The sequence below is a fragment of the Calypte anna genome, chromosome 17, assembly GCF_003957555.1.
Source record: "Calypte anna isolate BGI_N300 chromosome 17, bCalAnn1_v1.p, whole genome shotgun sequence".
Taxonomy (NCBI): Eukaryota; Metazoa; Chordata; class Aves; order Apodiformes; family Trochilidae; genus Calypte; species Calypte anna.
In genome coordinates, this window is record NC_044262.1 from 366,244 (window position 1) to 392,305 (window position 26,062).

Sequence of the window (26,062 nt, forward strand, 5' to 3'; positions counted from 1 at the left end):
CCTCCGCCTCCTCCTCCTCCTGCCGCTCCGGGCCCGGCTCCGCTCGCCATGGGAGATGTGGTCTCCACGCACCTGGACGAGGGTCGCCGCCAGCACATCGCGGGTGAGCTCCGGGACACGATTCCCACTCCCCTTTATCCCAACCGGCCTCTCCCATCCCTCTCTTCAGTCCGGGTTGGGGTACGCACACACCCCCACACACACCCCGTGATGCCCTCCGCGCCTGCTCTTCCTTTCATCTCCCGGACTTCAAACTTCTTTTTTATTGTTTTTCCCCTACGTTGCAGTTTCGCTGTGGGTTGTTTTTTTTTTTTGTTTTTTTTGCCTATCCCCCTTGGCTGGGCACAGGGCGGGGGGTGTGTGTGTATGTGTGTGTGTGTGTGGGGGGGGGGGGAACACCCGAGGTGCCTGTCTGCCTCCCAAATGAAAGGCTGGGTTGTGCCGGGGGTGTTTGTGTTGGCTGCGGGGAGCGCAGTTGGTTCGCTGAGCTTCCCCGGGCTGCGGGGAGGGAAGGAGGGGAGCCGGGCTCCGCGGGGATGCTGGCAAGCCGGTCCTGGCAGCACGGGGGTTACCGGAGCCGCGCCCATAGATCGACTTTCTCCCCCGTAATAGTTCGGGGGAGAACTATTTCTCAAAGAGAAAACAAAAATAAAACCCCCAAGATCTCTGGGGTGGGAGGGAAGGATTGGTTGAACGCCTGGGGGACCCTTGGGATAGCCCCCGGGCTGCCCCAGGATTGCCCCGGGTTGCTGTCCCCCTGTCACCGAGGGACAGGGAAGAGTGACAATGTGGTTATTGAGATCCCGGCTGTCCGGGAGTGTCTGCCCGGCACAGGGTGTCTGGTGGGTGTTGTCTGGGAATGGCCAGACGCGGGGTTAGGGCTTGACAGACCCGGGTTTGTGCGAGGGAGAGCGAGGGCAGGGCCGCTAATTGGTGCCTGCGGGTGACATGCTTGACCCCCATAAGTGGGGTCACCCCTCCGTCGGGGTGCTGTGCCCCCCTCCTCCCCATCCTTCCCCCGGAGCCGCCTTACATCATTCGCGTTCATTCCCTGGGGGCTCCCGAGCAGGCAGGGCTTGACCTCCCAGCCCTTTCGTGCTCCGGCTTGGGTTTCAGCTCCCCAGGCTGGCAAACCCTCCTCCCGGGCGGGTGAAACAACCCCCCCGCACAGCCGCACCTACTGGGCCGGCTTCGGGCTGGACCTTGTGCGCTTTGCGGCGAGCTCAAGGGCTCGGGGAGTGCCGGCGATTTGGAGGTGGCTCTGCCGTATCTTTCCCTCATCGCCGCCATAAAACCATGAAGTCCCTTTTTTCCCCTCTCCACAAGGGCTTTTTGTTTGTTTGTTTGTTTGGTTTTTTTTTGGGGGGTGGGAAAGCTGCTGTGGATGGAGCAGCCGTGGCAGAGCTGCGGCGGTGCCGAGGCACGGGGTGGGTGTCTGGTGGGGAGCAGTGGAGCCCATCTGATGGCTGCCAGGCCCGGGCTGGCAGGAATGCTTACGTGGTATGCAGCCGAACAGGACGCCAGCAGGTTTTTGAGAGCTTTGAAGGAGAGTTTGTAATGTGCCGTGGGGTTTTCGTGGGACAGAGCTGCTGATCCACCAGGCCACACCACCGGGTCCTGGCTGCAGGCACCTGTGGGTCCAAAGCACCGACTTCTAACTTGCTGCTTCTCTGTGCAGAGATTGCTCCCCATCCAGGGTTTGTGATCTTAATCCCAAGGAATAACAAGGAAAAACCTAGCTGGATTTCCTCTGCGGGAGTTCTGTCTCTGCTGGGCCAGAAATCAGGTGTTAGCAAGGCCAGGAGGGATTGTTGCACCCTGGCAGGCACTGAGCTGTCAGTCCAAGGGGTTTCAACCCAAGATCAGGAGGGGGGGTGGGCTGCAAACAAGTTTTCATGGGGAAAATCAGAATCTTGTGAAACTGGATTCTGGAGATTGGGCTGGTAGGTGTCCTGTGCTGTGCCGAAGCTCTGGGGTGAGTAGGGAGGACCCACACCTAGACAGGGACACCTCCCTGGCAGAGACTGGAGCTTACTGGGTTCACTAAGAACATTTCCAGCCGGCTCCTGGCTGGGAGAAGAGCTCCCAGAGCTGGGAGGGGCAGCTGTAACCCAGCAGGCAAGGCACAACTTGCTGTCAGGCATGCAAAGCACTGCGGGCGGGGAAAACTCCGGGTTTTCCTGCTCAGCTCAGCCTGTTCCCCACTGCTGCTGCTCCTGCTGGTGCCTGGGGAGGGATCCAGGCCCCTCCAGACCCCTCAGACAACTCTACCCCCTTGTCCTCCCAACTGTGGGGAGTTTGGAGGAGCTGCCCAGGCTGATGTGGCCTCAGATGGAAGCAGGGATGGGAGCTGCCTGGGCTTGGCCATGGTCCTGGTGGCTGATGGGCAGGCTGGGCATGCTGATGGTGAGAGCCTGGACCAGATCCTTCCCCCCTGCTCGTAACACAGCTCTGAGCACAGAAGGTGGGGCAAAGGCAGGAGGGAAGTGGCAAAAAGCCTTCCCGTGCCATGCACGGCATGGTCCTCTCTGCTTCAGGCCCCCTGCCACGGTACCGTGCCCTTTCCCAGCCTGTGCAAGTGTGGCTGATGCCAACATCTCCCAGAGGTCATGTTGGTGTCTCAGGACCAGGGTCTTTCCTCCTGAGCAGGTGTGCAGGCAGCATCCCTGACAGCACTGGGGATGTTCCCCTGCTCTGGGTCTGACAGGACAGCCATGGGGGTGTGATCTACACCAGGGTGGTCTCCAGGGGTCTGAGAATCATAGAATGTTTATGTTGGAAGGGACTTCAAGGATCATCTGGTCCAATCCTTCTAATATTATTGTTTATACGAGATGTCCCAGCACTCTGTAATACTGAGACTTTAAACTTTCCAAAGTGGGGGAATCCATCACTCTTCTTGGGGTCTCTCTGACCACACATGGTCCTGAAGAGGTGTGGTGACAGGGGCAGCAGGGAAGCACTTCCTTCTGCCACCCTGCTTCAAACATGATCCTGGCTTGAGTCGCCCAGCTTGTTTGTCAACATCTTTCAGCTGCCTTCCTCCTCCTCTTCCTCCCAAATGTGGCTTGGGAGTTATTCCAGAGCTGCTCCATGTGCTGGAGCAGGGACTGCCCCCCTCCTTGGCAAGGATGCCCAGCATGGGTACCATCATCTGGGAACATGAACGTGACCAGCACAGAGTCCTTCCAGGGCTTGAGGGACATCCAAGGTGTCACTGGGTACCTTGGGTCTGGGGCAGTCAGTGGCCTCAGCAAGGGCCTGCATGGAGCTCTTCCCTTGTGCTGGAGTAACTCCTTCCCTACTGCATCCCAGCCCCATAGACCCTTTCCCCAGGGAGCTGAGGGGAAGTATGGGTGGCTCTGCCCCGTGGAGCAGGTGGTCCTGGGCACCCTGTGGGTGGGAGAGCCCTGGGATACAGCAGGACCTGCCTGGTGCCTCCATGGCCAGAGGGATGGGGAGGTGGGTGGCAGCACAGGGAGGGTCCCTGGGTGGAGCTCACATCTTCTCCTGGCATTTCCAGGGAGCTGCCAGCCCGTTGATTGCTGAATAAACCATCTGTTAATTTGGGATGGGATGTCCTACACCACCAGCCCACGCTGTGGTGGCAGAGGTGCCACCAGTGCCAGCCCCCAGCCCTTCTGCTCCAATACCCCTTGTCAGGCATTGGTGGCTGCACATCCCTGATGCCACCAAGGAGCATCCTTCTGCCAGGGAGTTGGGTCTGGAGGTGCCTGGTAAACCCCAAAAGGTTCCTGGCAGTGATGTGCCATGGGGTCTGGGGGGGTGGGAGGCTACTGGCAGTAGGAAGAGGTTTGCTGTGGCTTCCTCCAGCGTGACAGTCATTTCCTAGCTGTGGCCACAGCTCAACCCCGGCCAGCACGGGAGGTGGTGGGTGCTCTGGGCTTGGTCCTTGAGGCTGAAACTCTCACCCAGCCCGAGGGGAGGAGCGATGCAGGGAGGCTCTGAGGGTTCCGTGCTGGAGATGGGGTTTCTCCTAACCAAGTGTGTGTGTTTGGGTGTGTGTGTGTGTGTGTGTGTCTTCTTTTCGTGGTGAAATTAAGCCCTCCCCTGGCATGCCCGGGCTCCCTGCCAGCAGGGAAGGGCTGATCCTGGCAAGCTGGGGCTTACCTGCAGCCGTCGTGTCGGGACATGGGGCTCGCTGGGAGCCAGCGTGTCGGGGCAGGGGACATGGACAGCCCTGGAAGCCTCTTGTGCCTTCCCCCTGGAGGTGGCAGGAGGTGGGAGCCTTCCCTCCCAGGTAGGGGGGGGGGGGCTTTCCCTGCCTCCCCCAGCAAGGGCTCATCTGAAGGCTTTGCCTTGAGCAAACTGGGGCAGGCAGGGAGGGTATCCCTGCTGTGCCTTGGGGGAATAGAGGCAGCATCACAGCTGAGAGCTCTTCTTGGACCCTCGGGTCGGCCTAGGGAGAGAAAAGCACGCCACAAACCAGGACAGCCCCCTCGCACCTCCAACTGCAGGATCAAACACCTCCAAACCCACTGCAGGCACCCAGCAAGGGCAGCACAGCCAAGAGCTGGGATTTCTCAAGCCTTTTCCTCCCTCTTACCCCCAGATCTCCGCAACATCTGGCTGGGAGCCCAGGGAGGCTGGGTGCCTCTTGGCACACCCCTTGTCAGCTCTGTCCCACCCTCCTGGGGACCCAGGGCTCCCATCCCTCTGCCTCAGCCCCAGGGCAGGTTGCAACAAGCTGCTGGCTCCCACCCATGGCCCTGCCACAGCCAGGGTGCTGCTGGTCCAACCCTACTCTGGGAACAGCCAAGGTGCTCCCTGGGCATGGGGAGAGTCACCAAAACAGCCCCCAGCAGAGCTCAGAGATAGAACCTGGTCCAGGGGGATGCAATGGGTGGGGGGGTCCCTATGGGCTGACCCTGCAGCTGGCCTCATGGATCTGTTGCTGGCCCATGGGGAAGGATGGACCAATGTCAGACCCACCCACCCTATCCCACCCCATCCCATCCCATCACCCCATGACCAGGCTCCAGCTCACCACCCAGCCAGCAGCTCTCCTGCCCTTGCTCCTGACAAGTGGGAAGATGGAGGGGGACCCTGGAGACCCTTGGAGCTTTTCAACACAGAAGGGCAGGAGGGATCCAGGGATAGCCATCCACAGGAGATGGAGGAGGCCAGGTTTGAAGGCAGGTGAACACCAGCTCTCCAGCACCCACTTTGTTCCTGCAGGACCCAGCTCTGGTCCCACCATCCACTTGTAGAAGGGATCACTGCAGCCCCCAGTGCGTGGCTGTGGGGTCCCTGAGCAGCAGCTGTGCCCCCTCCCCAGCCCCAGGGCCTTGTCCCTTACCTGGATGTCCCCAGGGGACCGGGAGGAGAGGAAGGGGCAGAGCAGAGCAGAGCAGCTCCTCACATGCAGACTTCCTCCCAGCCTGCCCAGAGCAGAGGGGGAGGAAGGAGTAAAACTCCACCTTTTCCCCCTTTTCTAAGGGAAAGGGCAGCAGCGTTCAGTGCAGCTCCTGACTCTGGCTAGTGGAGCACTGAGATCTTCTCTGTGCCCTACCCATCGCTGCTCCAGGGGTCACAGACCCCTCTGCTCTGGGTGTCCCCAGGATGGGATGTCCCTATGCAGCAGGGATGGATGCCCTGGAGCTGGCAGAGGACCTGGGGACACATGCAGGGCATCACCTAAGACCTTGCCTCCACCTAAGGAACATCCCTGCCCTGGGGACACCTGGGAGCATCCCTGCCTCTGCCTGGGAACTGCTTTGCTCTGCCAGCTGCTGCCAACCCTCCCACAGTGAGGAAGACCCCAATGGTGTTCTGTGCCCCCATGGGGCAGGTGCCCACCAGGATGGGGTGTCCATGGTTCACCAGGGGCCATGGTGCTCCTGGAGCATCCTTGGCTGGGGGAGACACTGAGCCCATGGCCACCCTTGGCCTGGCCACTGTCCCTTGTGGGGAGGGAGGAGCAGGGTTGGGGGTCATGGTGTGGGATGGGCACCATGGGGCAGGTGGAGGCCTCACAGGGGAGCCAGGCACAGGCATCCCCCCAGCAACAGGGGCTGCCCAGAACCTGGAACAGGCTCAGGGATGTTTTGTTCAAATACCTCTTGGGTTTTGGTTGTTTTTTGTTGGTTGGTTTGTTGGGGTTTTTTTTGTCAGACATAAAAGTCTTTGTTTTGTCCCCTCCCTGTTGCTGGATTGGGTTTCCTGCTGGCACCAACCAGCTCGGTAGAGGAGAGCTGCCAGGGTCATCTCCTCTCCCTGGGGCTGGGCACAGGGGCACACGAGGGGGATGGCTTCTTGTCCTCTGTCAAGTGCAGAAGCATTTACTGGGACATTTACAAGGACCACCCAACCCTGCTGTCCCCAGAGCACGAGAAACCTGGAGATGCCCAAATTTGATCTGTCCTCTTGGCCTGGGGGACCCTTCTGGTCTTTCAGGCCCCCTGTGCTGTGGGTGCCCCATGGGTGCTGGCGCTGGAGTATCACCCATCAGTGTCACCAGTGTTGGTTGAGCTGTGGTGAGGGTGGCACCATGCCAGGGCAGCTGCAATGCTGCTGGGCCAGTGCTGAGGGATCAGTGAGAGCTTATCTGGGGAGAGGTGATACTGGGTCCCACCCTGCTGTGGGTCAGTGCCTGTCCTCGGGTGAGCACCAAAGGGTTGGGCAGCTCTTCCCCATCCTAACCAGGCACTGGTGGCACCCCAAGGGACACAGGACGTGTTGTGTGACTGCAGCCAGGATGAGGGCAGTGGGTCCTGGTCCAGGGTGGGGTTGGGAGGTGGTAGCAAGGTGGAGCCAAGCTGCTCAGTGTGGATTCTTCATCTCCCCACAGCCACCTCCCTGCCCATGGGACATCCCTTGACTGTCCTGCAAGTGATACCACCCCTCCTGGTTCCTGTGTCCCTGAGCAGATGGCACTGTGGGATAGGGTGGGTTTGGGATAGGGTGGGCACCTGCACCCTGTGACTTTGGAGCATCATCCCTAAGGACAAGGCTGCTGAAAGGGGGAGGGATAGGGCAGGAGGGTCTCGCCTGGACCCTGCTGGGCTGGGTGGGCAGCAGAGGTTCTCCTCCTGCCCCCATCGCTCGGAGGCTGTTTGGGCAGGGAGGTTCAGGGCTGATACCTTGTGCTGGGCTCGGTCCAACCCTGCCCAGCTCCTCCAGAGACCTTCAAAGGCCCCGCATGCTGTTTGTTGCTCTCACATGCACATTCCTCGCAGGCAGCAGCAGCAGCTTTGTTCCCATGAGCAGCGGGGAGGTCGGCATCCAGGCTGCGGGAGAGCACCGAGCCAGACCCCAGCCCCTCAGCCTCTGGGCTGGATGTAGCCCCAAGCCGAAGGATCGAGGCTGATGAAGGGCTGAGTTTGGGTCATGGTTGGGACTGGGGAATAGGAGCAGTTGGTGCGGGGGTTGAGAGCCCTGTTGAACGTTTTTATTTTTTGGTGTGTTTGTTTTTTGGTTTTGTTTGTTTGGTTTTTGTTTGGTTGTTTTGTTGTTGTTGTTTTGGGTGTTTTGGAGGTTTTTTTGGCTCTTTGTAGACTGAGGAGCTGCTGCAGAATGTGCTCCTTCTTTTCTGTCCCCTTGGATTTTGTGCTCTGCCTCAGTTCCTCCTGCAGGTCGGTTTGCTCTGAGGATCACTGATGTGAGGTGCAACCACCTCGGCTGGGTGGGGAGTTGGGTGCTGCCGGGGGATGGGGCGGGGGGACACAGCCCCCCTGAGCATCATCCCCGGGACATCCCCAGGGCCCCATCAGGGCATGAGTGATGCCGCAGGGTGCTGGTGAAGGGTGCCACCTCGCCGGGCCCTGTCCCCAAGGGGTGCCCCAACCCCGAGCTGGCACCACGGGCAATTCTGAGTCATCCGGGGGCAGAGCCGTGCGCGGGCAGGGCGGGAGGACCAACCGGTTCGCTCCTGGGCCCAGCTGGTTTCTGTTTCTCCGGAGCTCGGCTGCATCATCCCTTCCTGCTACTCAGCCCCCATCCTGCCCACCCACTCTTCCCCAAAGCCCTGAGTCAGAGGGCAGCCTGGGATGGTGGGAGATGTCCCTGCTCACACAGGGGGGTTTGGAAATGGATGATCTCGAAGGTCCTTTCCAACCCAAACCACACAGCACTGTCCCAGTGGGGTGGGGGGCAGGATGTGACCGTCCCCTTGCAGCTTAGCCCGTGCCTCTGAGCTGATTTGTAGCAGAAAATACTCCCGGTGGATTTTTGGAGTAGTTTTGGAGCCAGGCAGCAATCCCTGTCCTGCCCCTGTGCCCCGGGGGCATAAAGAACGGGAGGGCGGGCTGGGGGGAGCAGCCTTTGTCCCGGTTAAGCTCCGTCTAAATCCCAACAGCAGAAACATCCCGGGGTTGGGTTGGGGTGGGTTTGGGTGCTGGGAGGTTGGGGAAGAAACTGTCCCTTTGCTCCCTCCCTCCTTCCCCCCCTCAGTTTGTTTTTCCCTGTTTGTCTCCCCTGGGCTGTAGGAGAGGGGGATTTAGGAATCCTGCTGGGTCAGGAACAAACCCACCCTGCAAACCTGATGGGAAAGTGGTGACCGAACCTCTCCCCCCCCCCACCCCAGCATCCCCAGTGCTGGACCCCCCCGTGCCAGGGTGCTGCAGAGGTGCTGAGCCGGGCTGAGTCAGGCCCCTGGGAAGGACTTTGTGTCTCTGGGTGGAAATGAAATCAGATTCCAATTCCTCAAACCCTCACCAGCCGGCTGGGGCTTAACCCTTTGGGTGCTCACCCCTGGGTGCTCACCCGGCTCCCTGCAAGGACATGGAGCAGCTCCTGGCTCTTCTTGGTGCTCTGCTGATGGTGGCACCTCCTGCACTGTCCCTCCTGCTGGCTGTCACTGCCATCCTGTGCCCTGTCACCTTGCCTGTCCCAAAACATCCTAGAGATGAGCCCGGTGTGGAGGGGGGCCAGCTGGTGGCATGGCAGTGGGGGGACATGGAGGGGGACAACCTGTGTCCATGGACAGCTGGTGGAGCTCAGGGGTCACAGGGTGCTGCTGGCTCATCACCCCACTCCTGATGTGCTGGGCACCCCAAAGCACCCACAGCATCCTGTGCACCCCATCCCTGGGTGCCCCCCACCCCCCCCATGCCCTTCACCCTGTCCCTGCTGTGCACCCCGTCCCCAGTGTGCACCTTTTGGGGGGATACCAGGACACACTGTGGTTACCCCCAGGCTTTGGGGCACACAAGGGTGGCCGAGGGGCAACAGGCAACCCCCCAGCCCCGCCGTGAGGGATGGCCCTGACACCCTTTGGTGGCACTGACCTCTGTGTGGTGGCTTTGGCCTCAGTTTCCCTTGCTGGAAGAGCCATCCTCCTCCCCCTCTGAAGGACCAGAGCTGTGGAAGAGACAGGGTCCGTGTAGGAAATTCAGCACTTGGGTGGCTTTCTGGGCAGCTGTGCCTGTCCTGCTCTGTCCCACCATGGCCATTCCCATCCTCATCCTCCTGCTTCCCATCCCACTTGGCTCTGTTACCCCTCACCCACCAGACACGGGAACCATGGGACACTGGGGACGTCTGGGGACACCACAGGGCAGTCCTGGTGAGCAGTGTCCCACCACCTTGCCCCAGGAGATGTCAGCTCCTGTGCCTTCGTGCTTCCCTGAGGGGTGGGGTGGCTGGGCTGGTGGCACCTTGGATGTCCCTGTCACTGCCACCCATTCGGGCTGTTGGGAACCTGCACCACCCACCTGAACATGTCCCCAACCCCCACCCCTCCCCCAGTAGCTAATTATTTACTGGTTTAATGAGTAATTAACTCCTTCCCCAGCAGCTTGGGGGAGTCTGGCTGGGCCACCACAGGCTCCTCATGGGTCCCCTGCCAGCAGGGTGTCCTCCAGGGGTGTCCTCCTGCTGTCATGGCACAGAGGGACCCTTCCCAGGGTAGGGACAGCCTGCAAAGGGACTTGGTGTCCTCCAGTGCCCTGCAAACACCTCCTGGTGCCACCACCCCCTTGCCACAGCAAGGGGACAGACAGGGCACAAACAGGGGACACACAGGGGACACACAGGGACAGACAGGGGACACACGGGATGCCTGGGTGGTGGCTGGGGGGGAGAAATGGGGAATCTGGGGCTTTCCTGTGTCCCCTCTGAGTCAGGCTGTCCCGGGGAGGGTTGGGGACCAGGGGAAATGAGCCAGGAGAGGTTTCATCACCAGTGCGGGGGCTGGGGCTCAGCCGGCCCGGGGGTTCTGCTTCAATGAGCTTTTTTGTCCTTTTTTTTTTTTATTTTTTTTTTCCCAGCCCAGGGGGACATTCCCTGCCTCTGGTGAGACATCCCTGTGGCATCCCACACCCAGCTGCTGCTCCAGCTCCCACTCAGCTCCACTGCACAAACCCAGGGTGGTGGTGATGGGTTTGCTAATAGGGAAGGTCAGGCCCCCTCACCCACCCTCCCCCCCCAAAAAAAAAAAAAAAAGTAACCTGGGAGGGATGGCAGGTGCTCTGGAGGGGGTGACAGGAGAGAGGGACACGTGGCTTGGGGATTGCAAGATGGGCTGTGGGCAGGAGTGTGCACAGGGTGTGTGCATGTGTGTTAGGGCATGTGGATACTTGTGGGTGTCTGTTTGTGCATGTCTGTGTGTGGGCACATGTATGTGTGTGCATTATTGAGCATCCCTGGTGAAAGATGCAGCTGGGATCCCGGGATCCCCCAGGCAGAGGATGCAGCTCAGCCCCAGGGAACCACCTGGACTGAGCCATCTCCTTGTCCCCATCAGACTCTGTCCCCTCTGGGCTGTGCCCTGATCCTGCAGGTACCTCCAGAGGTCACAGCTGTGTCTTCTCCTCCACCCTCCTCCTCCTCCAGCAGAACTGGATGAGCTGAAAGGTTCTTTTCCAGCCCAAATGGTTCCACAAGGCTGTTCCCCCCCTTGGGGAGCAAGAGGGGCATGGCTGCTGGGTGAGGGCCAAGAAAACTGCAGCAAAACCTGGGCAGGGTCTGACCCCCCCACTGCTGGATCTGCTGACTCCACCACCCACAGCCGGGGCTATTTAAAGCCTCCCTCTCATTTTCACATGATTTTGAGGGTAATGAGGGAAAAGAGCTGTGGACACACGCTCCTGTGGGCTCATGGCAAACCAGGGAATGCCTGGGAGGGGGGATGCAGGTGAAGGGGAGGATGTGGACAAGGTGTTCTCCAGGTGAGGAGGTCTCTGGGCAAGACCTGGAGCTCATGGCTCTTTTATTGTCCTTGGCTTTCTCCTAAGGAGTGTTAGAGCTGGGACTGACCCTGCTTATATGGGGCTGAGAAGAGCTGGAGATGCCTTGGTCTGTGTGGTGGTGCTGAGATGCCTCCAAAGGCAGGATGTGGCCATCTTGGGTGTCCTGCTATGGCTTTTGGAGTTCAAAGGGACCGAAACTGGACCAGGGCTGGGACCTCCTGTGCTTGCCTTTGGGGGTCCACCCTGATGCCACCAAGGCTTCTGCCTCCCCAGCCAGCCCTTGCCCATGGTGCTGGCTTTGCTTTGAGCTGGGTGACTGCTGTGGTGGCACGGCCAGCTGGGGAGGTGAGCAGGGGCTGGATCAGGAGTTGGTTTCACCCAGAGAAGCCACAGGCATCACCCAGGACAAGGGCAAACCTGTGCTGCCTGTTCTGTCCCCTGCCAGGCTGTCCCCACAGGAGCTGCTTGCCCTCCATGCCCAGGTCCTGAGTGGGTGACAGGGAGTGTGGGCAGGTCCCTGGGGAGCGTGGCTGCGGGTGTGGAGCTGGTGTCCATAGCTCCTTGTTCCTAGCATCCCACCCAGCCTGGTGTCCAGCCTGGCCTCGGGGCTCTGCCTGGTGTCTGGGATGTCCCCAGCCCCCCTCATCCAGCCCTGGCCACAGCAGAGCCCCTTTATCTCAGCACACAGCCACCATGTGCAGCTTAGTCATGGGGACAGACGGGGGACAGATAAACTGATCAGAGGTGCCAGCACTCAGCTCCTGCCACCACAGAGCTGGTGGCTCCCCCCCCCTTCCTCCCCGGGGACCAGAGGGATGGGATGGTGCCTGCACTGCTCTGCCAGCCCTGGCTGCTTGGGGACAACCTTGGCTCTTAGGGACTGACCCCACCTGCCTGGTGGCCATCCCCATCTTCTGGTGGCCATCCCACCCTTTCCCCAGTGTGTAGGGCTGAAGGGGAGGCACGGGACACAGGTCCCTGGGTTGTCACCAGTCCCCAACCCCTCCAGCTCTTGGATGGACAAGTGGCTCCTGGAGGGACTTGGGCAGCCTCAGCTGCTCTCAGTAGCTCCCAGCACCACCAGTTTTTTCCAGTCTGGTGAAGGAACCAGTAGGGGGGCTTATCCAGTCCCCACGTGGGACTGTGGGTGCTATTGTAGGGGGGCTCATGGCCCCCACTTCCATCATCACCGTGCGCTTGCCATCCTCTGCTCTCCTGCAAATCCCAGCTGTACCATTAGAGCCAAATCCACCATTAGGTCTTCCCAAATCCACTGTCACCAGTGTCACCTCCTCCTGACACCCTGCCCCACCGCGCAAGCACCTGTGGGTCCCACTGGGGCTGAGCATGGCAGCTGCTGGGACAATGGAAGCATCGGTGCCCCCCCAGCACCCTCCCTGCACCCCATGGTGGGGAGAGGTGGTGACCTCGGTCATTTGACTGCAAAGGTTTTGTTTCAGGGCCTGCAAGTCAGAGACTTTTGCTTTCCCCTTGATTAAGCCCTCTTAATTAGCCCCCGCTAATCAGCAAAGAATGAGCCCCGGGGACGGGGGGTGGTGGTGGCTCCTTTTTTTTTCTTTCTTTCTTTTTTTTTTTTTTATATTTTTTGTTTGGTTTTGGTTTTTGTTGTTTTGTTTTGTTTTTTGGGGTTTTTTTGTTTGATTGTTTGGTTTTTTTTTCCCCATGAACTGAAAGGAAACAAAACCTCCAAATGTCCATTTCAAACCTCAGCTCTCAGCCCCGACCGGTATTGCGACAGTTGGGAGTCGCGACAGAAGGGCGGGGCAGGGCAGGGCAGGGCGGGGCAGGGTGTGGTCACTTCCAGAAGAAACTGGCAAAATGGTGGGGAATTGCTCTGCTGGAGGAGAGCAGGGGTCTCTTCCTGTGCTGTAAGAAAAAATAGGGATGATGATGGTAATAATAATAATAGTATATAATTATGGCATTATCATTATCATTATTATTATTATTATTATTATTATTATTATTATTATTATTATTATTATTATTTTCAATTTAAGGGATTTCCAGCCGCGGCACCGGGGGGCACATTTGCTGCTGTTGCAGTGGGGGGGTCAGTGCTGGCAGCTCCTGGGGTGGGGGGATTGTCTATCCCCTCTTCGGGTGGCATTGTTGATCCGAGCTGCTCCTCCCCCGGGGCTTTGCAGCCTCCCTGCCACGAGCTGTCCCTTTGTGTCACCTTGGCTGCCAGCATGGCTCGGGGGGGGTGTGTGTGATGGGAAACCCTAACCCCAGCGCCCCTCTCCCCCTCCCCCCCAGCATCATGTGGGATGCTGCGCTGGGGATGTGGAGACAGCATCCATCTCATCCATCCCATCCATCCCATCCACCCCATCCACCCCCCTCCCTCTGGCAGGGGCTGAGTCGTCAGAAATAGTTGGAGGAGACTCAATTTTTGTTTTGTTTTGGGTTTTTGTTTGCTTTTTTTTTTTTTTTTTTTTGTTCCTTTTCACAAGCTCTGGGGCAAAGTTGAAAGTGAAATTCCAAGGGGGAGGGATCCATGTGCTGGAGGAAGTGCTGGGGGTGGGGGTGATCTCTGGGCCTGGGGTGCTTTGGGTTGGGGTTCGTGGGGTTGGAGCCCAACGTGGGGTTGAGATGGGGTGGGGAGGGGGGAGGTCAGGGTTCCTGTGGGTCAGGGTTCCATGTGGGTCAGGGTGTGTGGGGAAAGGTTCCATGTGGGTCAGGGTGCTGTGGGTCAGGGTGCTGCTTTGGGACAGAGGGGATCTCCTCCTGTGTAGGGTGCTGTGGCCACCAGTGGGCTCAGGCTCTCCCAGCAGGACCCTGAGCTCCCCCCTGCTTTGGAGGTCCTGCTGGGGGTCCCTGCCTGGCTCAGGGGGGTGGGGGTGACACGGGGACTGTGGTGGGGGCTGATCCATCCTCTCCTTGCTGCCTCTGTGTCCCCACTGAGCCTCTGTGGGGTGGCACTGCTGGGGTGGGGTGAGTGTGAGTGATGAGTGGGGCTGGGAGGGGGCTGCCCCCCAGTCCGGGGGGTCCAGGGGGGCCATGTGAGGCACGGGAAGGCGTCAGCGTGGCCGGAATCAGCTCCACGCCAGGAATTTCCTGCTGGGGAGAGGAATCCATGGCATTAACGTTAAAAAGCCAAAAAAAGATCCTCCTGACCCCAAATCTGGGCTGGGGGTGTGGCCCTGCACCAGGGGGCAAGGGGAGGGGGTGGGGTGGGTGTGGGAGGGTGTCGGGCGGGGTGGGGTCAGTCCCAGCCTGACCCGGTTCTGCTTCCCCCACAGAGAGGACGGGGAAGGTTCTGGGGGAGTTCTGCCGCTGCTACCGGGACCAGCTCGGGGTCGCGCTCTTCAACAGCGTCCGCTATGAGATCGAGGGCACGGGGGGACCCCAGGCACAGCTCCTGCACCGCAAGGTAAGAGCCCAGGGCTGGCAGGGACCTCCATCCACATCCAGCACCCATCCCAGGGGAGAACGAGGAGCTGCTGGAGAGAGTCCAGAGAGAATCCGGAGATGATCCAAGGGCTGGAGCTGAGAGTTGGGATTGTTCAGCCTGGAGAAGAGAAGGCTCCAGGGAGACCTTAGGGCACCTTCCAGCGCCTGGAGGGGCTCCAGGAAAGCTGGGGAGGGACTTGGGACATGGAGGGATGGGATGAGGGGGAAAGGCTTTAACCTGGCAGAGGGGAGACTGAGGTTGGACACGAGGAAGAAATTGTTTGATGTGAGGGTGCTGAGCCCCAGGGTGCCCCCAGAAGCTGTGGCTGCCCCATCCCTGGCAGTGTTGAAGGCTGGATGGGGCTTGGAGCACCCTGGGCTGTGGGAGGTGTCCCTGCCCATGGTGGGGGCATTGGAACAGATGCCTTCAGCCCCCTGGGGTACCTCCAGCTCAAGGTTGGCTGCAGCCCAGGAATGTCTGAGGAACGGCGGGGAGGTGGGGAGGTCAGGGACACCGTGCAAGGCTTGGGAAACACCAGGGTGTAACTAGGACATTCCTGAGGAGCCATGTCCTGTCCTCTGCCAGGGGGCTGGCAGGGCCACCAGGAGATGCTGAGGCTCCAAACTCTGCTGGGACCTGTGTGTGAGGAGCTGGGAGAGCATCTCCTCAGAATGGTGGAGTGGTTGTGGCCCAGAAGCTGGGGATGTCAGGAGGAAGCAGGGTAGTGTCCTCCCTGTCCTCCAACAGGTCCAGCTGGGATGTAGCACTGGGGCTGGGTTTTTAAAATACATTTTATGTATTTATTTCTTTTTATTGTTGCAGTCTCAGCAGGGGGGGCAGCTCCTGCAGCCATCCCAGGGGCTGGTAGCCCTGCTGGGCAGGTTGGGGATAGCTGGGCTGGGGTCTGAAGCTGGGTGGGTCACCTGAAATGCCAGCAAGGAGCAAGAGCACTGACAATAAGGGATAAAAGTGTCTGCTCGTGGTGTCCCCAGCCCAGGTGTCCCCAGCCCATCCTGACAGCTCCTCCAGCCAAGCCCTAGAGCTGACCCATCCAGACCCAGACCTTGCTCCCAGCCTCCTCCCAGCCCAGCCCAGCAATTTGGCACATACCTGCCTGTCCCAAATATTTGTCAGGGTTGGGTGGTGCCTCCCCAGGGCCAGGAAGGTGTGGAAGGAGGGGATGGCTGTGTTGGGGACCCTGGGAATCTGATGGCCATGAGCTGAGGGTGCCCCTGTCCCATGTTGGAGCTCAGCTTGGATTTTCTTTCCTTAATAAACCTCCACCCCCTCACCCCCTGCCATGGGTCAGCAGGTTCATAAGGGCTGATTCTCCTCGGATGAGATGCTGATCTCCTGGAGCTGATCCCACCTTTCTGTCCCTGTCCCTGCTGGTGGCCTTGGGGCTCCCATCCCTTCCACCATCTCCCAGCCCATCAGGACTTGCTTCCTTTTTTCTCGTCCCCCCTTCCAGAGCAGGAGGGAGCAGTGAGGTGTCCTCTGCTTGTTTGCTGACCCTAACTGCTCTCAGACCCCCCCAGACAGCGGGGTGTGGTGGTGGGTGGCCATGGCAGGAGAGGTGGCTGCTCCACACTCACACCCTCACCACAGCTCTCAGCTCTTGTTTATGTTCCCGGGGTCATAAAAATTCTTGGGCTGAATTCTTGGCTGGCTCAGGCAGGCTGTGCTGGGGATGGTGTCAGAGGGGGCTGGGGAGCCAGGGGCTACTCAGCTGGAAGGGTCTGGGATGGCCTCAGCCTGGTCCTGGCACTGCTTCCCCAGCAAGTCCAGAAGGTTTCAGCATCATCTGGTGGTGGCTTCTTTGGGATGGCTTCTTGGTCCCATGTCCTATCTGGAGACCAAGCTAGGGCAGGGCTTGGTTCTTGCCTCTGCCCCACACCCTGCTGTGACCTTCAGGCTGATGGCCACCACCACACCTGCTCCTGCCTGACCCAAGCCAGGAAAATTGCAGTGGTTGAGGTTGGATGGAGCTCCTGGAGAGCTCTGCTCCGACTTGATGCTCCTGTCCCTCAGCTGAGCTGGGTGCATCTCCCAGGGATGGAGTTGTGACCACCACCACGAGCATCCACCTTGCTGCTGGGTGAGCAGCCCCCCTGAGGGTCTCAAGGGCTGTGGATGGGGAACCCCCTGAAGCTGTCACCCAGATGCACCCATGAAGGCTCCAAAATGTGCAGAGCTACAGGAGGTGAACTTGGAGACCCTCAGCAGAGCCCTAGCATGAGAAACCCCACCCAGAACACCTCGAATGGACCTTGCTGACCTCCCCGTGCCAAAGCACAGCCCTGGGATGGAGCCTGCCCACCCATCCCCCTTTCCTGCTCCCCCTGGGGCACCCAACACGTGTCTGCTCCCCACAGGTCCCTCTGGAGGACCATGTCATCTACTCAGGAAACCTCTTCCAGTACATTGAGGAGAACAAGAAGTGGAGGAACCGCTTCTGTGTGGTGCCACACAACTATGGCTTGGTCCTCTATGAGAACAAACTGGTGAGGGGCATCACCCACCCATCCCCACCCCATGGGACACCCCATCTCTGCAGTGCTGTGGTGGTCCCCATCATCCAGGACAATCTCTTTTCTGCTCAGGCCTATGAGAGGGACCTGGCACCCCGTGTGCTGATCAACAGTGCTGGCTACAAGGTCCTCACCTCCGTGGAGCAGTACCTGGAGCTGGTGAACAGCAGCCTCCCTGGTGAGTGGGGTGCCTGTGGGGTCAGGAGGGATGCTTGGGGTTCCCTGCACCCCGGGGCTGCTTGGCAAGGGGTGATTTGGGGATGTGGGTGTCTCTGGGGGCAAGAAAAAAGTGGGTGTAGGGTGTAGCATCCCCTTGGACCTTCTGGAAGGGGTGGTTGAGGGTGTAGGGCTGTAGGGAAGGAGAACAGCCCTGTTCCCCCATGGGGTATAGGGTGCAGTGTGAGGTGTCTGCTGCTCAGGTCACCAGGCAAGGAAGGAAAATGTGTCCATGAGAGCTGCCCCAAGCTGCTGCCACCTTCCACCATCCCATCTCCTGCCCCGTCCACTCTTCCAATGCATCCTTCCCCCTCTGCAGGTGTGACACCCAAGTCGGGACAATCCCCCATCCTGAAGTGCCCCACGGATTTCCCCCTCATCCTCTGGCACCCCTATGCCCGGCACTATTACTTCTGTGTGATGACAGGGAAGGAGCAGGAGAAGTGGAGGGCAGTGTTCCAGGACTGCGTGCGGCACTGCAACAACGGTGAGGGGCTGGGCTGGGGCTGAGGGGGGCACAGGGGGAGCTCTGGGGTGGGGAGAGCATCATTGTGCTGCAGAAAGGGTGCTGGAGACCCCCTTGGGGTGCTTGGTTTGGGTTTTGGGGGGCCAAACAGGATGGGCTGGTGATGAAGAGGAGGAAGTGATGGGGAGATGTTGGGTGTCACTGAACATCTCCAACATCCCTGTGAGCAGGGGATGGGGGGGACCCTGCTGCCAGCTCCAGGGGTTCACTGACCCCACCCCAACATCTCTCAGCTGCTTTGCTCCTCCTTCTCTCCCTGCAGCCCCCTGATTCCTCCAGGACCCCCTTGGCCACTCCATCCTGGGGTGCTGGTGGGCTCGGGGGGCCTTCTGCACCACTGAGGGTCACTGAGCCCCTGCAGGACCTTTAGGGGTCACCAAAACCCTGGGGCCCCATGCACCAAGGGTTGCTGAGCCCCTCCTGTCCTCCTGTACCTGTTCCTCATGTACTTGCTGAGCACCTGGGTCCCTCAGCATCACTGGGGGGCCCTGAACCCCCCCATCCTACTGGGACACTGGGGATCACAGGGGTCCCCACATGCCATTGGGGAGCCATGAGCACCCCTCCCATCATGCTGAACCCCTGGGTGCCTCTGTGCTCCTGGTCTGGTTCTGGAGGGGACAATCCTGTGGGCAGCATAGGAGCACCTCCCAACCACTGCTGCCCCCCCCCCCCCGTTATAGACCAGGGCTTGTGCTGGGACCCCCAGTGCTGGTGCCATCCCTGGCTCTGAGGGTATGGGGGTCACCCCTGCAAAGTTGGTCTGGGGTGCAGCAAGCAGCTGGGCTGCCCCTTGTTTCCTCCTTCTCCCTCCCCAACACCCCAATTCCTCCCAACCCCTCTCCCCAGGGATCTCTGAGGACTCCAAAGTGGAGGCTCCAGCCTTCACGGATGCCATCCGCATGTACCGCCAGTCCAAGGAGCAGTATGGCACCTGGGACATGCTGTGTGGCACCGAAACACAGGTGGGGACCAGGACCAGGCTGGGGTGGTTGAGGGGGTGGGAGGTGCGGGCTGAGCAGGGTACCCAAAGCCTCCTCCCTTCACAGGTCCTGAGCAACCTGGTGATGGAGGAGCTGCTCCCCGAGCTGCGCAGCAACATCGGCCCCCGGCTGAAGGGCAAAGCTCAGGAGCGACAGAGGACCTGGATCCAGGTGTGGGGCTGGGGCTGCTGGGGGGGACATCACCTCCCACCTGCCCTCCTGCTTTGGAGGGCACTCTCCCACCAGGCTCAGTGCCCACCCTTTCTCCTGGCCATCAGCTAGGGATCAGTTTCTCCTGGCAATGGTTATGAACTGGAGCAGAGGAGGTTCTGTGTAAATATCAGGAAGAATTTTTTCCCTGTGAGGGTGAGGAAGCCCTGGCCCAGGCTGCCCAGGGAGGTTCTGGAGTCTCCTTCTCTGGAGACATCCAAATCCCACCTGGATGTGTTCTGTGTAACTGCTGGGGGTGACCCTGCTCTGGCAGGGGGTTGGACTCCAGGATCTTTCGAGGTCCCTTCCAACCCCTCACTTTCTGGGATTCTATGATCAGAGCCCCCAGCATCATGGAGTCATGGAATAATAGAATGGTTTGGGTTGGAAGGACTTTACAGATCATCTCATTCCAACCCCCTGCCATGGTCAGGGACCCCTCCCACAGCCCAGGGTGCTCCAAGCCCCATCCAACCTTCAACACTGCCAGGGATGGGGCAGCCACAGCTTCTGGGGGCACCCTGGGGCTCAGCACCCTCACCCCAAAGAATTTCTTCCTAATTTCTGATCTAAATCTCCCTTCTTCCAGTTTGAAGCTGTTCCCCTTGTGCTCTCACTACACCCTCTGCAAAAAGCCCCTCCCCAGCTATCTGTACCCATGCCCTCTCCCTGTGGCCCCCAGAAGAATCCATCCTTATTCTCCACCCTGTTTTTTCCAAGCTCCTCCATGTGCCCGTGCCTGCACTGCCGAGTCCCTGGGGTGAGGGACGCCAACGGGAGGAAGCCCAGCCCTGGAGCAGGGCCCGTCCTGGATATTTTTAGCCAACCATTTTTAGAGCAGCTTTGGCTAAATCCAGCCTTTTGAGAGACCCAGAGCTCTGCAGAGCTGCTGCTTCAAACCTGAAAAGCCAGGAGATAATTACCACCAGGCTCCCAGCTGCTGGAGAGGTCTATAAAAACCCAGAACAACCACAAACACGGCTTTTTCTGTAGCTGCCAAGCTGGGAAGCCCTAGGGAGGGGAGGGGGAACACGGCTCTGTCTCCTGCCAGCCCCCAAATCGCTGTGTTTGGCTGTAAAGTGAAGGGGAAGCCTCAGCCAGTGGCTCTGTCCTGCTCGTGGGGTTGGCTCTGGAGACCTCGGGATGGCTGGGGGGGCAGGGCACAGCTTTCCAATGGGGCCAGGGGGTCTCCTGACCAGACCACCAGCACCCCTGAACCACCAGCATCCCCAGCTGGGGCTGATGGATCTCACCACTTGGAACCAGCTTCTGCACCACTGGAACTTCATCTCACCCAGCTGGGGGGAGCCTGGTGGGGAAGTCTCCTGCTAGGCTGTGAGGAGGGGTCTGGTCAGGACCTGGGTGAGGGTTTGGTGGGTCCTGAAGGCAGTGGTTAGGGGGAGGGCAGCTGACCACCCTCCCCTCTCTTGGCAGATCTCAGATGCTGTCTACAGGATGGTCTATGAGCAGACCAAGGCCCAGTATGATGCAGCAATGGCCAAGTGTGAGGAGGAGAGGGCCCAGATGGAGAGCACCATCCGCACAGACATGGACCAGATCATCACCTCCAAGGAGCACTTGGCCAGCAAGATCCGAGGTGCATGTGGGGACATGCATGGGTGCAGCTGTGTCTGGGACCAGCTCCTGGCATGGTGTCATCATTGAGTCACCAAGGGGTGGCTGTTCCTGGGGGTCAGCACGGCTCCCACCAGCGTGGCCTGGAATCCTTGGGGAGATGCCAGCAGCTGGGGGGGTTGGCCAGGGTGCTGGGGCCATGGATGGACCCATCCTCACCAGCACTGTCCCAGAAGGTGGGAGTCAAGGTGGGCAGTGACCTTTCCACCAAGGCAAGGGGGCAGTAGTGGGTTCAGTACAACCCTTTGGCTTGTTCTGTAAGACCTCTCCTGGAGGAGCTTGGGGAGAGGCTCAGGTCCCCTTCCCTGGGGTGGGATTAGGACCTGATGGGAAGGCAGAAGAGGAGTCTCACCATGCTTACCCCCCCTTTTCTGCCCAGCCTTTGTCCTTCCAAAAGCAGAGATCTGTGTCCGTAACCATGTCCAGCCCTACATCCCCTCCATCCTGGAGGCCCTGATGACCCCCACAAGCCAGGGCTTTGCTGAGGTGCGGGAGGTGTTCTTCAAGGAGGTGACAGACATGAACATGAACGTCATCAATGAAGGTGGCCTGGAGAAGCTGTCAGAGGTGAGACCTGGTGCTGGTGGCTTTGGGGGTGTCAGGGTCAGCCCTGCTGCCACCCTCGGTGTGGGCAGCACCCAGGGAACCCCAGGCAGAGAATATCCATGGGATGAAACCGGTGGGGTTGGCATGTCCCAGCCCCAAGTGCCTGGAGGGGCTGTGCTGTCCTGTTCTCCTGAGCTCAGCTTTGTCCCCAGTACATGGAGAAGCTGTCCCACCTGGCCTTCCACCCCGTCAAGATGCAGTCATGCTATGAAAAGATGGATCACCTGAAACTGGAGGGGCTTCAGCAGCGTTTTGATGTCTCCAGCACATCTGTCTTCAAGCAGAGGGCCCAGATCCACATGAGACAGGTGGGAGAGGGCTGAGGTCCCCCCATGTCCTCCTGGGCAGAGCCGGGACTGGGACAGTCTGAGGGACCTTCCCGGACATCCCTGTCCTGTCTGGGCACCTTCATGTGTGCTGGGTTTGGCCATCACCTTCAGGCTGGAGGCCCAGCTGAGAGGGACCCCGTGGTGGGCAGCAGCTCAGGGCACCCCTCCAATGTGTACTCAGCACCCAGGCTTGGGTGTTACACCCCAATTTTGGGGTCTGATTCAGCCCAACCTGGAGCACGGTGTCAAAGGGAGAGGTGCAAACTACTTGTGGGTCCTCTCCTCCCCCAGCACCCTTGCTCCTCAGGGTGAAGCCCATGGGTGCCACGCTGGGATGCCGGGGAACTTGAAGGCTCACCTTGGGGTGGCAGTGCCCAAAAAAGTCCCCCTGCCCATCCCCCTGGGTCCCCCTGACCCTTTTGCCTCTGCTGACAGCAAATGGATGATGCTGTGTACACCTTTGAGACACTGCTGCACCAGGAGCTGGGCAAGCTGCAGGGCAAGGAGGATTTGTGCAAATCCATCCAGCGCATCCTCGAGAGGGTGCTCAAGGTGAGGGGGGTCTTTGGTGGCCTTACTGCAAAGGGTCCCTGGGAAGAGGACAGGAACCACTTTCATAAAGGGCTTCTGGGGAAATACTTCTGGGAAAGAGCAAGGAGGCTGTGAAGGGATCCAGCACAAGTCCTGTGAGGAAGGGCTGAGGGAGCTGGGGGTGTTGAGGCTGGAGAGGAGGAGGCTCAGGGGAGACCTCATCACTCTCTCCAACTCCCTGAAAGGAGGTTGGAGCCAGGGGGGGTTGGGCTCTATCTGTCAGACAAGAGGCCATGGGCTGAAGCTCTGCCAGGGGAGGTTTAGGTTGGATATTAGGCAGGAATTCTTTACAGAGAGGGTGATCAGACATTGGAATGGGCTGCCCAGGGAGGGGGTGGATTTTCCATCCCTGGAGGTTTTTAAGAAGAGACTGAATGTGGCACTGAGTGCCATGGGCTGGGAACCACAGGGCGAGTGGATCAAGGGTTGGATTTTATGATCCCAGAGGTCCTATCCAACCCAGATGATTCTGTGATTCTATACCTTTGTTTTTGAGATTCAGGCATTTTGCTGGGATGTGGGAAACACCTGGAGGAGCCAGGTCCCCTCTGACCACATTCATCACTGCAAAAGCCACCATGGCTCAGAGGGGCCCAAAAACCCCTTCTGCAGGCAGTGCTGCAGGGACCTGGCTCATACCTGGGCTCAGACACCCTCAGGACTGGCTGCAGAGATGGGTTCCAGGGGCAGAGGAACCTGCTCGTGCCTCTGCGGAGGTTGTGGCCCATAGGCAGGGGCAGCTGCCAAGCCCACCCTGACCTGGGGCACCTCCATCTCCTGCAGAAATACGACTATGACAGCAGCACTGTGAGGAAGAAGTTCTTCAGAGAGGCCCTGCTGCAGATCACCATCCCCTTCCTGCTGAAGAAGCTGGCACCAACCTGCAAGGGGGTAAGAAGGTCAAAGTGTGGGGGGGGAAGGATCACACACACCCCCCAGAGGGGCTGGAGCATCCCTCCCCTCTCACCCCTCCGGGCTGAGCTGCTTCTCCCCCCATGGCAGGAATTAGCCAAGTTCCAGGAGCTGATCTTTGAGGACTTTGCCAACTTCATCCTGGTGGAGAACACGTATGAGGAGGTTGTGCTGCAGTCAGTGATGAAAGACATCATGCAGGGTAAGGTCGTGGGAGCCTGGACACCCTTCAGCTGTGAGCCCTGGGGGGCTCCAGCACCCTGGGTGGTGTGGTGGGTGCTGGGCAGGGTCAGTGTAAACCCAGCTTGGGCTCAGCATCACCCATGATGGAGACCAGAGGAGAGGGTGATGCCCTACAGGGAGCTGGGGGATCACAGGAGGAGGGGTGACCCCATGCAGGGTGCTGGGGGCTTTATGAGGAGGGGGTGAACCCCTGCAGGGTTCTGAGGATGTATGAAGAGGGGGTGACCCCATGATCGGTGCTGGGAGAACCATAGGAGGAGGGGGTGACCCCCTGCAGAGTGCTGGGGGCCTGCTGAGCTTCCTCCCCACTTCCAGCCCCCTCTCCCTACACCCAAAGGGAGGGCACGGGAGAGGTGCTGGAGCCTGAAATCCCCTCATCTGACCCCCCCTCTTTCTTGGTCTGTCTCCCTTCTCCCCCAAAGCTGTGAAGGAGGCAGCGGTGCAGAGGAAGCACAACCTGTACCGGGACAGCATGGTGCTGCACAACAGCGATCCCAACCTCCACCTCCTGGGTGAGGGCATCCCCATCGACTGGGGCGAGGAGCAGAGCGGGGGGGCCCAGCCACAGCCACAGCCACAGCCCCCCCCCGACAAGCGCCGTCGGGCTAAGCAAGTGGTGTCGGTCATCCAAGATGAGGAGGGCGTCCTGCCCTATGGGGGGGGTGGGCAGCGAGGGGCTGCTGCAGCCCCCGGCAGCCGGAGGAGGAGGAGGAGGAGCCCGGAGCACCACCCAGTTCCCCCGATGGGGTGGAGGTGATCCGGGAGGCACTGGCGATGGAGAGCCTGGGGGATGGTGCCGAGCAGCGGCTGAGCAACGGGACAGACGGGACGGACGGCAGGAAGGAGAGCGGGGACATCCAGGAGGTGGCGGTGGCACCAGGGGGTGGCTCAGCTGATGTGTCCCCCCCCCGAGGTGAGGGGACCGCACCAGCATCGCTTGAGCCTGGAGCTGAAGTCCCATCAGGGGCTGGGGGGCAAAGTCTTCCATCAACATCTCCTGTCCCTGGAGCCCAAAGGCCACCAGCGGCTGAAAAACAACGTCCTGCACCAGCACCCCCTGTCCCTGGAGCTCAGCACCCATCAGGGGTTGAAGAACAAAGTCCTGCACCAGCATCTCCTGTCCCTGGAGCTCAGCAGCCATCAGGGGCTGGGGGACAACATCCTGCACCAGCATCTTCTGTCCCTGGAGCCCAAAGGCCACCAGGGGCTGAAAAACAACGTCCTGCACCAGCACCCCCTGTCCCTGGAGCACAGAGCCCATCAGGGGTTGAAGAACAAAGTCCTGCACCAGCACCTTCTGTCCCTGGAGCTCAGGTCCTGCAACAGCCTGCACCAGCACCCTCAGTGCCACCATCCCCCATGCCACCAGCGCCCTCAGTGCCACCATCCCCCCTGCCCAGAGCCTTTGTCCCATCAGGGACCAGCGTGCAGCACCCCATACCAACACCACCCACACCCGGAGCCAATGCCCCCCCCGAGGCCAAGGTGCCCCACGCCACCCCAGCGTCACCTGCACCCGATGTCCCCTCACCATCCCCTGGGACCAGCTGCCTCCAGCCCAGTGACAAGGAGACGGGTGAGGAGGTGGCCCCCCCCGACATGACAGAGAGCAGTGAGGGGGTGCAGACTGAGTTCTAGTCCCGGGCCCCCCATTGCCATGGACTGGCCCCCCTGTTGGGGTCGGGGGAAGAGGATGGAGAGGGAGGGGATGGGGAACACCCAGACCTGGCCGGGGAGGTCCCCGCTGCTGTGTGGGGCTGCCCACAGCCACCGAGTGGTCCTATTGGGTCAGTGTGGGGGAGGCCCCCAGCCCAGGGCACCCCCCCAGCCCAGGGCAGCCCCTGCACTCTGTTCTGTCCTTCTTCTGCCTTATTTTCTTCTTTTCTACTGAAGAGATGCTTTAGCTGGCCCCCCCACTTCCCCACCCAGCACAAATGTCAGGGGCTGTCCTGGGGGGGTCACCCCCTGCCCCAATCCTGGGGGGGTCTCCTGGGAACCTGCCCAGCACCAGCACCACCCAGGGGTGCTGGGAGCAGCTGGGGGGAGGATGGAAAATGTGATGGGGGGCAGGGGCACGGTGACACTGGGTGGCTTCGGGTGCTGCCGGGGGGGAGGGAGAGCTGGGGCAGGCTGGGGCCATGGCACCAGAGGGGGGCTCACAGCAGCCAGGGGGGGCTCACAGCACCAATTGCCCACCCCCAGCCACCCTCACCCTGGGGTCTTCTAGCAGGGATTTGAGAATGAAAACTTAGCAGGGAAGGTGGCACTGCCACCATGTCCCAGCTTTGCCTGTCCAGCACAGGGTTCTCAGCTCATGACCCCCTGGAGCTCCCCAGCACCCTGCCTGGATGGTTCCTATGGTTCTGGGGCTTGGCAGGATTTTGGCTCCAGGGTTACCTGGTGCCCTAGCAGCAGTTTGGGGCAGCCCTGCCTACCCTGGGGAGGGGGCTGTGCCAGGCCCCCCACCCTGCAGAGATGGGCTGGCAGCACCCAGGGGTGCAGCAGAGCAGAGCCCAGCACCCCCACCCTCGCCTCTACTTTAGGTGCCACTGTTTCTGCCTCTAAAGGGGGGTGCCCAGCCTAACCCACTTGGGGAGAATCTCTCTCCCTCCCCTCCCCCCCAGAGTGCCTTGCTTTGGGATCTTAAAAACCTGTCTCTTCCAGGATATTTTATTATATATATATATAAAAAGTTATACAAATGTTTAAAAA

At 60.0% G+C, this 26,062-nt stretch overlaps 1 protein-coding gene across 1 annotated transcript; it reads left to right on the forward strand.

Moving 5' to 3' along the window:
- LOC103533480 (protein Niban 2-like) lies at window positions 1-26,028 on the forward strand. Its single transcript, XM_030461349.1, is given in 15 exon segments — window positions 1-103; window positions 14,417-14,547; window positions 16,944-17,072; window positions 17,172-17,277; window positions 17,635-17,802; window positions 18,691-18,806; window positions 18,891-18,995; window positions 20,469-20,631; window positions 21,049-21,236; window positions 21,428-21,583; window positions 22,040-22,156; window positions 22,979-23,086; window positions 23,198-23,309; window positions 23,773-24,026; window positions 24,029-26,028. Coding segments are annotated over 15 exon segments (2,868 nt in total). The 5' UTR covers window positions 1-48; the 3' UTR covers window positions 24,989-26,028.
- The last annotated feature ends 34 nt before the right edge of the window (window positions 26,029-26,062 follow it).